The sequence below is a fragment of the Chiloscyllium plagiosum genome, unplaced genomic scaffold, assembly GCF_037043375.1.
Source record: "Chiloscyllium plagiosum isolate Xiang-an unplaced genomic scaffold, Cpla_swu_hap1 HiC_scaffold_2, whole genome shotgun sequence".
NCBI lineage: Eukaryota > Metazoa > Chordata > Chondrichthyes > Orectolobiformes > Hemiscylliidae > Chiloscyllium > Chiloscyllium plagiosum.
Window position 1 is genome coordinate 86,332,323 of NW_028270140.1, and position 16,483 is coordinate 86,348,805.

Consider the following 16,483-nt stretch of genomic DNA (forward strand, 5'->3'; position numbering starts at 1 on the left):
CACCTTCAGAGATCTGTGGATAAGCACCCCAAGATGCCTCTGTTCCTCCAAGCTTCCCTGTGTCCTGTCATTGAGTATTACCTTGTTCCTTCTTCCTAACTGCTTAACTTTACATTTATCAGGATTACATTCCAGCTGCCACTGATCTACCCACCTGACCAATCCATTTATATCCTCCTAGAATCTAACACCTGCCTCCTCACAATCAAGCACTCAGCCAATCTGTGTTAACTGCAAACTTACTTATCCCCTCCAGATTCCCATCTGCATCATTTATGACTATGACAAACATTAAGTGACCCAGCACAAATAGAATATCACTGGATTCTAGCCTCCAGTTACACAAGCAGCATTCTATCACCATCCTGTTTCCTGACACTAGCCCAAGCCAACTTGGGGTCCAACCTTTCGACCTCATAAGCTGAAACTGGTACCTACTGAGCCATAGCTGACATCTCCAATGTGTATTTGGTATTAAAAGGTGAAAAAAAGGGTCTACTTCTCTGCAATATAAGGAAAACACCCAAACTTGAATCAAGAATGTGTAACAACTTAGGTTAAAATGAATCTCAGATGATGGATTTGCCACTTGATAACTGCGATGTGATTAAGATATATGGATGATTCTAGTAAAAGAAGCTTTAGTAGCAACTTCATATTTCTATTCTCAAATCTGTTAAGCACTCATACCCTAATATTAGATGTCTTCCAATACAAGCAAAACACTGGAGCGCCTAGCTGGCATAAGACACTGCAAAAGTAACAGGAAACTTCCTTTTGAAAGTTAAAATATTCAGAAAATAATTCACAATACCTTTTCTATACATCTGCGAAGAATGTTTGTGCTGCGTACCCACCAGCCTATCCCCATAGCTCTAAGTTCTGACCAGTGGGGATCTCCTCTTTGCATTGCAGGGATCATATTTAGCAGCTCCTCCTCTGCCTCTGAATGAAAGGCCCAGGCAAAATGACAAGTAGATAGACCTGTAATAAACAAACAGTTTTCTGCAAATCATGTTCTGCATCTTAATGGGAATTACTATGCAGTGATTACAGTCCCAAGATAGCAACCCAGTGACTCATTTACATGGCACAGAAATGAGACTTGAAACACCGTCAGAGTTGTTTATCATAGAATCCCTCCAGTGTAGAAACAGGCCATTTAGCTCAACAGGTCCACACCGACTCGAAGTGTATCCCACCCAGACCAATTCCCCTACTCTATTACTCTACATATCCCCTGACTAATGCACCTAGTCTACACATCCCTGAACACGATGGGCAATTTAGCATGGCCAATTTACCTAACCTGCACATCTTTGGATTGTGGAAGGAAACTCAAGCAGATACAGGGAGAATGTGCAAACTCCACACAGACAGTCGCCCGAAGCTGGAATAAAATCAGGCCCCTGGCACTGTGAGGCAGTAGTGCTAACATGTTTATGAATTTGAATATAAATAGTAAATAAATGCAGCAAGCATTAATAGGTTAACATCAGTAACAGTCAAAAAACATCAACTGGTTATATCAACATGTTACAAAGTAGTAGAATAACAGTCAAACAAGGTAGAGCACTTGACTTTGACTTAAATTGTAGATTCAGATGTAATAAATGCATACTCAGACTTAACAGGTTCACAAGATCCTCCTCAAACAATATCTGGCAACTAGGACATTGGTTAGGCCACTGTTGGAATATTGTGTACAATTCTGGCCACCTTCCTATCGGAAAAATGGTGTGAAACTTGAAGGGTTCAGAAAAGATTTACAAGAATGTTGCCAGCGTTGGAGGATTTAAGCTGTAGGGAGAGTTTGAATAAGCTGGGGCTGTTTTCCCTGGAGTGCCGGAGGCTGAGGGGTGACCTTATGGAGTTTAATAAAATCATGAGGGGCATGGATAGGATAAATAGACAAAGTCTTTTCCCCGAGGAGGGGGACTCCAGAATTAGAGGGCATAGGTTTAGGATGAGAGGGGAAAGGTATAACAGAGACCTAAGGGGCAACTTTTTTGCGCAAAGGGTGGTGTGTGTATGAAATGAGCTGCCAGAGGAAGTGATGGAGGCTGGTACAACTGCAACATTTAAAAGGCATCTGGATAGGTATATGAATAGGAAGGGTTTACAGGGATACGGGCTGGGTGTTGCGGGACTAGATTGAGTTGGAACTTCTGATTGGCATGGACGAGTTGGACCGAAGGTCTGTTTCTGTGCTGTATAACTCTATGACTCTAATGACAAAGTTGAAGTCACCGTTATATCGACGAGTCAAACAAGTGACGATGATTGGCTTGTTCTAAGTCTGACTCTCAGTCTCAAACTCGCCCTCTGTGGTTGTCTCTTACTCTACAAGGCACAGTGAGTGACAAGAGGTGGCTTGCAGTCTGGACGGCTTGACTCTAGGAATTGTAAACACTAATGCCAGATTGCATGAAATTTCATGGTTTAAAGTGAAACTCAGGCCAATAATCAGACCAGCTTAGTAAATGACCTCAGAGTGGGGGATTCTCTAGAAAGTAGCGATCATAACATGATAGAATTTAATATTCAGTTTGAGTGGGAGAAACTTGGGTCAGAAACAAGTAAACATGCCTCATTTAAATAAAGAGAATTATGATGAAATGAGGATAGAGTCCATGGAATTGGGCTAGGTAGATAGATTAGTAGGGAAGACAATAGGCAAGCAATAATTGACATTTCAGAATAATTCATGACCCTCATCAAAATTACATCCCAGTGAGGAGGAAAGATTCAAAAAAGGGGGATAAACCAACCAGGGGTACCCAAGTTAAGGAGTTTAAAACTGAAAGAGAAAGCATACAAGGAAGGAAAAGTCAATGATTGTGCAGAACACTGGGATAAATTCAGAACCCAGTAAAGGCAGACTTAAATGATAATAAAGATAGAAAATAAACTGAGGACCAACTATTGAGAAATCATAAACTTGACAATAAGAGCTTCTTTAAATATATAAAAAAAAAGGAGTCAAACTGAATCCAAGCCCCTTAGAAAACAAATCTGGAGTGATAGTTAAGGGGAACAAAGAAGTGGCAGGAGCTACGCAGATGTTTTGCATCAGTCTTTTGGGTGGGAGATATTTTGAACATCCCATTAATACGATAGATAACAGGGGAGGGATTAAGGACTATTACCATCACAAAGTGGCTATTAAACAAACTAATTGGGCTAAAGGCAGGTAGGTCTCCCGGCCTGATGGCTTGCAGCCTCGATCCTAAAAACAGCAGCTAATGAGGTAGTGGATACATTTGTTCTAACTTGCCAAATATTCTTTAATTCTAGAGAAGGACTGGAGGTTTAGAAAACACCTCTACTCAAAAAAGGGAGGAAACAAAAACAGGTAACTGTATGCCAATGAGTTTCGCATCTATTGCTGGTAAATTATTAGAACACATTGTTAAGGAAGTAACAGCACATTTGGAAAACCATAATCAAATCAAACAGAATCAGCACAGCTTTAATTTGTCTGACTAATTTATTAGAATTTTATGAAGAAGCCTCAACCAGAACTAAATGATGTTCTGTATTTGGAGTTCCAGAAGGCATTTAACAAGGGATCTCATAGAAGATTAAGTCAAAATACAATATCACATGGTGCTGGAGGTAGTATATTGGTGTGGATAGAGAATTTGCTAAAAGGCAAGAAATAGCACGCGGGGATAATGTGTTTTTTTTGGGTTAACAACTTGTAAGCACTGATTCCATAGGTATCAGTGCTGGGCTTGCAACTATTTACAACATATATTCATAACCTGGAGGGAGGAAATGAATATACTATAGCCAAATTTGCAGACATTAAAATAAGTGGAAAGTCAGGTTGAGAGGAATGCAAACAGTTTACAAAGGAACATTGTGGGCAAAAAAATTGGCAAACTGAGTATAATGTGGAAAATGTGAAGTTGTTCATTTTGGAAAGGAGGACAAAAGTACGGAGTATTATTTAAATGGAGAAACTTGCAGCAAGCTGCAACACAAAGCACTTGGGGGTACTTGTACATCAAAGCTTATACACAGGTGCAGAAGGCAATTAGAGCACTAATAGAATGTTGGCCCTTATTTCAAGGGGGTTGGAGTATAAGAATAGTAAAGTCTTGCTGCAACTGGAGGAGATGCTTGTAAGACCACAGCGGGAATATGGACTTTGGTTTTCTTAAGCAAGGATATTGTTTGATTGCAGGCAGTTGAGAGAAGGTTCACTAGGATTATCCCTGGTATGGAGAGATTGTCTTACAAGCAAAGGCTAGACAGGTTTGGAGTCAAGAGTGTGGTGCTGGAAAAGCACAGCAGGTCAGGCAGCATCAGAGGAGCAGGAAAATCGATGTTGAGTCTACTCACTGGAGTTTAGAAAAATAAGAAACATATGTGGGCGGCACGGTGGCACAGTGGTTAGCACTGCTGCCTCACAGCACCAGAGACCCAGGTTCAATTCCCGCCTCAGGCGACGGACTGTGTGGAGTTTGCACGTTCTCCCAGTGTCTGCGTGGGTTTCCTCCGGGTGCTCCGGTTTCCTCCCACAATCCAAAAATGTGCAGGTTAGGTGAACTGGCCATGCTAAATTGCCCATAGTGTTAGGTGTAGGGGAATAGGTCTGGGTGGGTTGCGCTTCGGCGGGTCGGTGTGGACTTGTTGGGCCAAGGGCCTGTTTCCACACTAAGTAATCTAATCTAATCTATATGTAGGGTTCTTAGAAGTTGATACGTTAAATGTTGAGAGGATGTTTCATCACTTGGGACAGTCTAGGACCAGAAGTCACCTCAGAATAAAGGGACACCAATTGAAAACTGAAATGAGAAGGAATTTCTTCGGAGGGTTAAGGGCCTTTGGAACTCCTTGCCACAGAGAGCTATGGGGCAGAGTCCCTGTGCATACTGAAGGTTGAAATAGATAGATTCTTAATTAATTAGGGAAATTACAGGACATTACAGAACTGACATTCCTGCACATGAGGAATGTCAGTTCAGCGATGATCCTAATGAATGACAAAGCAAACCCAAAGGACTGGAATTGCCTAATCCTGCTCCTATGGCTTATGGTTTTATAATGGTTGAAATTAAACAACGATCACAAATATCCCCATTGTTAAGGGGGCAGAGCTCAACATGAGAGCACAAGAGGCAAGGCTGAAATGCAGCAGCAGCAGCAGCTAAGGTAAGACTGTTTGTTTTAAAATTACTTACCGGTAGCGGGCAGCAGTGTTTTTTTTTCTCTCTTTTACAGAAAGAGCGGGAGCAGCAGGGGGAAGTGACGAAGACCGGAGGGGCAGCCGGGAAGGTTTTTTCCTATAAAAGCGAGCAGGAGAAGACCCCGAGGCACTACGGACGTAGTGCCTCCCACCCGCCCTCCTCCTCTAACCTAAATAATAAGACCCGTTGTGGTAAGTAGTTAAGTGCTGCATTTTGCTTGTTGTATTCTTTAGACCCAGTTTTTTTTATATATAAAAGGTTACTTTCAGAGGGATGGCAGTGAAGGCAGTGCAATGTTCCTCTTGCAACATGCTTGAGGTGAGGGATGCCATGGACGTCCCTGCTGATTACACTTGCAGGAAGTGCACCCATCTCCAGCTCCTCCAAGACCGCGTTAGGGAACTGGAGCTGGAGTTGGATGAACTTAGGATCATTCGGGAGGCAGAGGGGGTCATAGATCGGAGTTTTAGGGAAGTAGTAACTCCAAATATGGCAGCTAGATGGGTGACAGTGAGGGGGACTGGGAGGAAGCAGCCAGTGCAGGGACCCCCTGCGGCCGTTCCCCTCAAGAACAAGTATACCGTTTTGGATACTTGTGGGGGGGGGGGGGACTTACCAGGGGTAAGTAACGGGGCTCAGGCCTCTGGCACGGAGCCTGTCCCCGTTACTCAGAAGGGAAGGGTGGAGAAGAGCAGAGCAATAGTAATTGGGGACTCAATAGTTCGGGGCACAGATAGGCGGTTTTGTGGGAACGAGAGAGACTCACGTTTGGTATGTTGCCTCCCAGGTGCAAGGGTACGTGACGTCTCTGATCGTGTTTTCCGGGTCCTTAAGGGGGAGGGGGAGCAGCCCGAAGTCGTGGTCCACATTGGCACCAATGACATAGGTAGGAGGAGCGCTGAGGATGTTAGACAGGCTTTCAGGGAGCTAGGTTGGAAGCTCAGAGTTAGAACGAACAGAGTTGTTGTCTCTGGTTTGTTACCCGTGCCACGTGATAGAGAGTCGAGGAATAGGGAGAGAGAACAGTTAAATGCGTGGCTACAGGGATGGTGCAGGAGGGAGGGATTCCGGTATTTGGATAACTGGGGTTCTTTCTAGGGAAGGTGGGACCTCTATAAACAGGATGGTCTGCACCTGAACCAGAGGGGCACCAGTATCCTTGGTGGGAGGTTTGCTAGTGCTCTTGGGGGGGGTTTAAACTAACTCTGCAGGAGCATGGGAACCCAGACTGTAGCTTTAGGGTGCAGGACCTGGAGTGTAGGGAGGTTAGGAACATGGCATCATTTTCAAAGGAGGTGCCTGTATACAGTGAAGTGGCTTTAAGTGTGTATACTTCAATGCAAGAAGTATACGAAATAAGGTAGGTGAACTTGCAGCGTGGGTTGGTACCTGGGACTTCGATGTTGTGGCTATTACGGAGACATGGGTAGAACAGGGACAGGATTGGCTGTTGCAAGTTCCAGGGTTTAAATGTTTTAGTAGGGTCAGAGGTGGGGGCAAAAGAGGGGGAGGTGTGGCATTGCTTGTCAAAGATAGTATTACAGCTGTGGAAAGGATGATGGATGAAGACTCGCCATCAGAGGTAGTTTGGGCTGAGGTTAGGAATAGGAAAGGTGAGGTCACCCTGTTAGGAGTTTTTTACAGGCCCCCTTATAGTCCTAGAAACGTAGAAGAAAGGATTGCGAGGATGATTCAAGAGAAGAGTGAAAGTAATAGGGTGGTTGTTATGGGGGACTTTAACTTTCCTGATATTGATTGGGAAAGCTATAGCTCAAATTCGTTAGATGGGTCAGTGTTTGTTCAATGTGTGCAGGAGAGTTTCCTGACACAATATGTAGATAGGCCAACAAGAGGTGAGGCCATACTGGATTTGGTTCTGGGTAATGAACCAGGCCAGGTGTTAGAATTAGAGGTAGGTGAGCACTTTGGGGACAGTGACCACAATTCGGTGACTTTTACTCTAGTGATGGAGAGGGATAAGAGTGCACTACAGGGCAAGAGTTATAGCTGGGGGCAGGGAAATTATGATGCGGTGAGGCATGACTTAGGATGTGTGGCCTGGAAAAGTAAGCTTCAAGGCAAGGGCGTAATTGATATGTGGAGCTTGTTCAAGGAGCAACTATTGAGTGTCCTTGATAAGTATGTACCCGTCAGGCAGGGAGGAAAGGGTCGTGTGAGGGAGCCGTGGTTTAATAAGGAATTGGAATCCCTTGTTAAATGGAAGAGGGCGGCCTATGTAAAGATGAGGCGTGAAGGTTCAATTGGGGCGATTGAGAGTTATAAGGTAGCCAGGAAGGACCTGAAGAGAGAGCTAAGAGCAGCAAGGAGGGGACATGAAAGGTCCTTAGTTGGTAGGATTAGGGAAAACCCTAAGGCTTTCTATAGGTATGTCAGGAATAAAAGAATGACTAGGGTAGGAATAGGTCCAGTCAAGGATAGTAGTGGGAAGTTGCGTGTGGAGGCTGAAGAGATTGGGGAGACACTGAATGAATACTTTTCGTCAGTATTCACTCAGGAACAGGACATTGTTGTCGATGTGAGTACCGAGTCATAATTAAGTAGAATGGATGGCTTTGAGGTATGTAGAGAAGAGGTGTTGGAAATCCTGGAAAGGGTGAAAATAGATAAGTCCCCTGGGCCTGATGGCATTTATCCTAGGATTCTCTGGGAAGCAAGGGAGGAGATTGCAGAGCCATTGGCCTTGATTTTTATGTCCTCGTTGTCTACAGGAGTAGTGCCAGAAGATTGGAGGCTAGCAAATGTGGTTCCCTTGTTTAAGAAGGGGAGTAGGGATAACCCTAGTAACTATAGGCCGGTGAGTCTCACTTCTGTTGTGGGTAAAATCTTAGAGAGAATTGTAAGGGATAGGATTTATGAACATCTGGATAGGAATGATGTGATCAAGGATAGTCAGCATGGTTTTGTGAAGGGCAGGTCGTGCCTCACAAACCTTATTGAATTCTTTGAGAAGGTGACTAAGGAGGTGGACGAGGGGAAAGCAGTAGATGTGGTGTATATGGATTTTAGTAAGGCGTTTGATAAGGTTCCCCATGGTAGACTACTGCAAAAAATACGGAGGTATGGCATTGAGGGTGAGTTGGAGGTTTGGATTAGGAGTTGGCTGGCTGGAAGAAGACAGAGGGTAGTAGTTGATGGCAAAGGTTCATCTTGGAGTGCTGTCACTAGCGGTGTTCCGCAAGGATCTGTTTTGGGACCATTGCTGTTTGTCATTTTTATAAATGACCTGGAGGAGGGGTTAGAAGGTTGGGTGAGCAAGTTTGCGGATGATACGAAAGTCGGAGGAGTGGTAGACAGTGAGGAAGGATGTGGCAGGTTACAGCGGGATATTGATAAGCTGCAGAACTGGGCAGAAAGGTGGCAAATGGAGTTCAATGTAGCTAAGTGTGAGGTGATTCATTTTGGTAAGAGTAATAAAAAGATGGGGTACTGGGCTAACGGTCGGATACTTGGTAGTGTGGATGAGCAGAGGGATCTTGGTGTCCATGTACACAAATCTTTGAAAGTTGCCACCCAGGTAAATAGTGCGGTGAAGAAGGCATATGGCGTACTGGCTTTTATTGGTAGAGGAATTGAGTTCCGGAGTACTGAGGTCATGTTGCAGTTGTATAAGACTCTGGTGCGGCCGCATCTGGAGTATTGTGTGCAGTTTTGGTCGCCATACTATAGGAAGGATGTGGAGGCACTGGAACGGGTGCAGAGGAGGTTTACCAGGATGTTGCCTGGTATGGTAGGAAGATCGTATGAGGAAAGGCTGAGGCACTTGGGGCTGTTTTCATTGGAGAAAAGAAGGTTTAGGGGTGACTTGATAGAGGTGTACGAGATGATTAGGGGTTTAGATAGGGTCAACAGTGAGAATCTTTTTCCAAGTATGGAGTCAGCTATTACAAGGGGGCATAGCTTTAAATTAAGGGGGGGGTAGGTATAGGACAGATGTTAGGGGTAGATTCTTTACTCAGCGAGTCGTGAGTTCATGGAATGCCCTGCCAGTAGCAGTGGTGGACTCTCCTTCATTATGGGCATTTAAACGTGCATTGGATAGGCATATGGAGGATAGTGGGCTAGTGTAGGTTCGGTGGGCTTGGATCGGCGCAACATCGAGGGCCAAAGGGCCTGTACTGCGCTGTATTCTTCTATGTTCTATATTCTATGTTTGCAAGCATTACATGACCTAACCTATCATGGGTTTCTCTAGAAATCTCCAACATCATAACCAATTTTAATCATTAGTGTGATCTTACAAAAAGGCTAAAGCAACTAGTTACTGCAACAGTTACAGGACTTGAAACTATATTGGCTACAATGCTGAAGACTTCTGTTTTGGAACCAGTGCCCCTCCAACCAGGTTGCTGCAGTACAGCCAGAACAATGGCTACTCCCAACAATATGGATAATAGCATGTTGTGTCTTCAGAATGGAAGAAATCAAATCTATCCAAATATCACCTTAATATTGTCCCAGCAGGTCATCAAAAAAGGAATGGAAGATGTCATTTACTGTCTTACTAACTCAGCATTCTGGGTCAGTAACTCACATAATGGCTCGCCAAAGCCTGCCTGCCAACTTCAAGTCATAATTAAAGTTCATAGTTTTAACAAATGCAGACCACTTGGATAACTAGCATTCCAGTAGCACTCAAGAAGCCGCACACCATCCAAGACAAGGCAATTCACTTGACTGAAAACTCATTCACTACCCTAAAATTCACTCCCTCACCACTAGCCTATTGAGGCTACAGTGTGCAAAATATATTTAATACAATGCACCCCTTTGTGAAGATGTATTTTGGTAGTATTTTATCATCCTTGTGATCAATATCACTTATTGGCAGGTAGGCACATTTGAACAAACTCCAAGCATCTTTCCAAGTCACAAGCACTTGTAATTGTTTCACTGATATTGGATCAAAAATGTAGAAGCCCCTATTTTGCAGCACTGTGGTGTATCTTTATGACATTGATTGAAACAAGACAATGGTCATCACCATCTCAAATGCAATTAAGATGGAGCACTAGAATGCTGAATTTGTAAGGTGTGTTCATATACCATAAATAAACTGGTCAAAAAATTTCAGACATGTCAAAAAGTATATTTAGCCATATTGAAATAAAGACCGCTTTTCTGAAATTCATTCTACATTACAAATAAATAGGATTGTCAAATGCAGAACTAAGAAAATGTACCAGATTGGAAGTTAAAAACAATGCATAGAACATAGAATGTTACAGCGCAATACAGGCCCTTCAGCACTCAATGTTGCATCGACCTGCGAAATTAATCCGATTTCCATCTAACCTACACTGTTCCATTATTATCCATACGTACGTCCAATGCCTGTTTAAACGCCCTTAACATCGGCGAGTCTATTACTGTTGCAGGCAGGTCATTCCACGCCCCGACTACTCTGAGTAAAGAAACTACCCGATAGCTGTCCTAAATCTATCATTCCTCAATTTAAAGTTATGTCCCCTCATGACAGCCTTCACCATCTGAGGAAAAAAGCTCTCACTGTCCACCCTATCTAATCCTCGGATTATCTTATATGCCTCGATTAAGTCCCCTCTCAACCTCTTCGCTCCAACAAAAACAGCCTCTGTTCCCTCATCCTTTCCTTGAAAAGCCTTCCTTCCATACCAGGCAACACCCCAGTAAATCTCCCCTGAACCCTTTCCAAAGCTTACACATCCTTCCTATAATGCGGTGTCCAGAACTGTCCGCAATACTCCAGGTTCGGCCTTACCAGTATAGCATATACTAATACTGTATATAGCATTCAAAGTTATAGCTCTATTTTGACTACAGGAATTATTTTATATTTTCACAGATTTACCTTGACGAAGAAGTTGTGCTCGATAGACTGGAGGTAGTGATGTTAACAGGAATGTATGGAGCCTCATGGCTAAAAGAAATCTCAAGCCACATTCATCAAGGGTCTCTCCACCTAGTAAAAGAAAACATCTGACTTAATTTGTACATTTCATTTTCCAGAATACACCGGCTATTAAGAATTGGACTGCCGATGGATCTATTCTGTTTGTATAATCATAAGCGTCACAATCTAAACCTGCCATTCCACACTCCTGCTAACTTTGCATCTTCCTATGCTTGAAATGTTTACCCAATGTTACTTTAAAAATGCTTTTAAATCATGCGTGAATCACTCCCTTGAGCAAATGCGTTCCATGTTCTGAACATTGTAGCACAAACTCCTAACTGGGCAATGGCAATAACTTAACACTGCTAAACCATGATTCACTTCACGTTGGAGCAAATTTCATGATTTGGCACAGAGCATCGGACAAAAATTTGGAATTTGTAGACTAAAAATCAGGCCAACATGTTCATGGTGATCAATAAACAGATTTTAGTTAGAAAATAATGTGGGCTGTATAAAGATCATGTCCTTGCATTTTTTTTCCTGCATTTTTAATACAGACTGAAATGAGAACAGTTTTACAAGTGGAGATTGAAGGATTATTGCACGTTTTTTGAAAACAAGTAACCTGAAACTCTGATCCTGTTTAGATGCCTGATGCTGAAAGCAATAGTACAAAAAGATGTCGGGCAGATGGTGCCAGGGAGAATTTACAAATTGACAACAATTAATTGATAATTGGTCCCTCGTTCACAGACTAACTACAATGGACTTCTGATGCCAACAACTGTGAAATTAGCTTTCAAGTAGCTTAAAGCTTGGGGCTATGATCAGGATACAGAAAAGATATCAGATCTTTACCAACCCAGGAGCTGTCTCTGCAGCAAAACCCCTTTTAAGTCTGAACAAAACTTGCTTATTTTTCCTTCGGCTGTTGTTTCTAACTAGGATTGACTTCATAGTAAGTCAGGGACTTAACAGTTGTGAACCAGATACCCTGCACCTCCTGCAAACTAAGGAAAGCATCTGGAAAAGGTAGACTGAGAAGCAGTAATTTGATCAGCAAAATAACCATCTCAGCAGCCGTGTGAATAGGAATTGCAAATTGTCTTCCTAGCCAGCATCTCCCTGCATAACCTCTGTTCTTCTTTCTTGTTTCTGTGCATAGGTGCAAATGGGAGTTTAAAAGGACAGAGTTTTAATTAGCAGATACACAAACCAATGGCACATAATTGTTTACTTGTAGTTAGAGAAGATTTGTAGCTCAGGTGGAGGTTCTGAATGTAAGTTTGCTTGCTGAGCTGGAAGGTTTGTTTTCAGACAGATGAGAAAAGGACACCACTGACTGGGACAACACATCCATCCTAGGACAAGCCAAGCAAAGACACATGTGAGAATTCCGAGAAGCATGACATTCCAACTAGAACTCTATCAACAAACACGTCCATTTGGATCCCATCTATCACCCTCTGAGAACAAGAGCAGTAAATGACATGACCAACACAGGAAACGACATCACCAGCACAAGAACCGCCATTACCAATCCAAGGAAACAAACATAAATAGAAAGCGGGCCATAACACCAGCGCTTCACTGGAGGTATAATGATGTTACCTAGTATGGTGATGAAACATCTGAAAATGAACCTTCCAGCTCAGAAAGCAAACTTACATCTATTGACTTGTAATTGTAAACCTTGTTAAACACAGAAATTTGGTCCATGTTTTCTGTCAACCTGGGCCTAAAAGGGCAGGTAAATTGGGAATTCTGGGTACTCAATCTTTACTTCTTTGACGACTCCTGGAATAGCAAATCTAGATTTCCAGTGTGGTTCTTCAATGAGATCTGAAGGATCTAAATATGGCACGATAAACGCTGTTTAAGTTCATATACTGCCAAACTTTAACTTAAAAATTTCTGGATTACAAATATATTAATTATATAGGAGGCTCAACGCTAATACTATTCACCATCTAACCCCAGTATAATGGAGGCACCCTGTGGCACAAGCACATGGAAGTGCCTCTCTCCTCTCCACTGCCCAACACTGCTGCACCCCCACCCCCATCCGACTCAAGGAACCTCCCCAGAGCTGATGTGGTCACACTATTCATATGGCTGGGTTAGTAAGTGTTTCTGGTCAATGGAATTCCCAAGATGTTGATCAGTGAAATGACGGATAGTATTGCTATTGAATGTCAAGGGGTGACAGTAAATGCTTGCACACTCTTATGGCACAAATATCAGGCCCAAGCCTGAATGAATGCTGCTGCACATTGACACAGACTGTTTCAGTGTTCAAGTCATTGCAAATGATGCTCAACATTAGCCATCAATGAATCTCCCCACTTCTGACCTTATGATCGAAGGAAGATCTTTGATAAAGCAGTTCAACCCAACTGTGTCTCAGAACGACCCTGAAGAACTTAGCCCTCTTACTGAAATGCTTGACCTCCAAAAATTACAACCAACTTTCTCCATGCAGTAGAAACAGTCTCCCTGTTCCCATCAACTGTCCAGCAAAACTCAAGTTGATGGACCAAGGGGACAGTGACTTTGAGAACAGACCAAGACAGATCGTCCTCTTGGCAATTCTGGCCTAAAATACTTGTGAATGCTTTAGCCTAGTCTTTTGCACTGATATGTTGAGTTTAACTATCCAATGTTTGCAAGGCTGTGAGTGGGTTGCAGCTATTTGCTACACTCCAGAATGCACACAATATCTTGACACAGGAGTACACATTCAATTCAGGACTGATTGCACTTCCTCCATGAGTAAAGGCTCAACGCTTGTACCTATGTACTGAGTAAGTGTTCATAGTATCATATAATCTCTAGAGTGTGGAAGCTGGCCATTCTGCCCATTGAGTTACACCATCCTGCTGAACAGCATGCCACCCAGATTCATCTCCTACTCTATCCTATCACTGTAACCCTGCATTTCCCATGGCTAATCCACCTAACCTACATATCTTTGGACTGTGGGAGGAAATAGCTACACCTGGAAGAAACCCACGTAGAGACAGGAAGAACGTGCAAACTCAAAACAGACAGTCACCCAAGGTTGGAATTAAACCTGGATCTCTGACGCTGTGATGCAGCAATGCGAAACACTGAGCCACAGTGCTGCTGTTGAGTAACTAGGAGACGGCAATTCAGCCAGAGCCTGAACTGCCATTTAATACAATCATGGCTGATCTCATCTCAGCCTCAGCTTCACTTGCTTGCCAATTCTCCATAAGCCTTCAATCCACCACTAATTAAAAATGAGTTTATTGCCTCAAATTTACAAAAGTCATCACAGAGGTTGTGAATTTCTCAGATTCAGGAACCTTTGAGAGAAGGGATTTCTCACCTATTTTAAATTTACTACCACTTAGCTTAAAACTATGACTTTGCATTCTACATTGCTGTAGATGAGGAAACATCCTCTCTATCTCTACTTTGTCAATCCCGTTTTGCATCTTATATACATCAATTAGATCTCCTGTTATTCTTCTCAATTCCAGACAGTACAGGCCGAAACTTAATCTTTCTTCATAAGACAAACCACTCTTCTCTGGAATCTATCAGGTTAAACATTTCTGAACTGTCTCAAATGCAATGATATCTCTTAAGATGACAGAGGGTATGGGTTTAAAATGTGGGAAAGGTCACAGGTTTAGAAGGTGCTATTGAAGAAACCTTGATGAATTGTTTCAATGCACCTTGAACATGGGATACATTGCTGCCACTGTGCATTTGTGATATAGGAAGTGAATGTTTATAAGTGGTGGATGGAATGCCACAGAAATATACTACTCTATACATGATCGTATCGTGCCATTTAAGTGTTGTTGGTACCACACATCTAAACAAATACTGAGTGTATTGCATCACACTCCTGACTTGTGCCTTGTCGACCATGGATAGGTTTCGGGGAGCAAGTAAGTGGTCAACAACTCACTACAGAATTCTCAGTCTCTGATCTATTCGTGTAGTCACAGAACTTATACACCTGGACCAGTTTCCAGTTAATGAACTCTGAAGAAATTGCTAGTTGAGGAATTGGTGTCATTTAAATTCTCTCATTGGAAATGGTCATTGCCTAGCACTCCATTTATCAGTCCAAACCGACATGTGATCCAGGTATTGCAGCAAACCAAGACAGTACCTGACGAATCACAATGAATACACAACATTGTGCCAGTCAACATCTGCACTTCTGAACTTATGAAGGAGCCAAGGTCATTGCTGAAGCATTAGGGCACTATCCTCTTCAACTTGTACAACAATGTCTTGGATAGTTTAGGGCAGCAGATCTACAATCTGATCCACTGATTGCAGGATTGATTGCTCAGTTCTCTCTCTTGCTATTTTGACTGTTTATCAGGATGGTGCTCTGCTATTAAAAATGCAAATTAAGAAATACTGTTCAAATACTGCTAAAAACTTTAATTAGTGGACTGCCTGTGTTTACTTGATGAATGGAAGGTTTTCTTTTTAAATAATTAAAGTAACAGCAGAATTGGAACAGAAATAGAAGAGACTCAATTAACAGAATTACAGCACTTCACAACCAGAGCCAACATAAGCTTTTTCTGACAACTGACATATTAAAATTGAATAGGAATTCAAGTAAAAATATTGTAAATCATGAACAAAATTGTCAACTGAATTATGTGAAAATCCAGTCAGGTTATCGATAAGAACAGCAGGCCACATTCAGATTTTTATTATACAGATATGGAAGCTACATATATTTCTTTTTTCTCTTGATTAGAGTGTAGACATAAATGAATTTAATCACTGATAAATTATGATAATGCCACTTAGCAAAAATGGTGGTTCCCGCAATAGGTCCATGTTGCTCCAATTAACTTCAACAAAAACAAAACAACAGCACTTTGAAAAGGAGGAAGAGAGGCAAAGGGCTAGTCAGTGAATCAAACAAGAAAGAAACCTACACTGTTGTCTAACACAGCAGTGAATCTGCAAAGGTACTGCCTTTGCTGTTTGAGTTCAAGCATCTCTGGACATGGGGGTGAGTCCAAGAAAAATTAACAACTGACCTTGGAGGAACATGTGAGGGGGAGCTCATAGCATGGAAACAGTGAATTGCATAGTTTTTAAATGTAACTTTACCTTTTTTTGTACATCAGCAGAAGCGTGAAGAGTGGGTTCTTTTTTGATTATGTGATTTATTGAGATTGGTCTCTTGATACATTTTAAAAAGATAAAACATAGGTACTCAGTTAGTCTTGAGGAGTGTTTTTTAGAGCAGTTAGACAGATTTTTTTTGGGTCTGTAAATTGTTACGGTGCAAGGATAGCCTTTAGTAGAAGTATGTGCTCCTCCTGTTGGACGTGGGAAATTAGGAAGAGTTTCCATGTTATTGATGATTAGGTCTGCA

General features: G+C 42.4%; 1 protein-coding gene across 3 annotated transcripts in view; it reads right to left on the minus strand.

Moving 5' to 3' along the window:
• dmxl1 (Dmx like 1) overlaps positions 1 to 16,483 on the minus strand; it is a 233,485-nt gene that overhangs the window by 100,463 nt on the left and 116,539 nt on the right. For all 3 annotated transcript variants that reach the window (XM_043711450.2, XM_043711440.2, XM_043711459.2), the window contains exons 19-20: positions 11,047 to 11,157; positions 815 to 984 (exon numbers count right to left, since the gene is read on the minus strand). In XM_043711450.2, the coding sequence (XP_043567385.2) occupies positions 815 to 984; positions 11,047 to 11,157 (281 nt within the window). The remainder of the gene's footprint in view (positions 1 to 814; positions 985 to 11,046; positions 11,158 to 16,483) is intronic.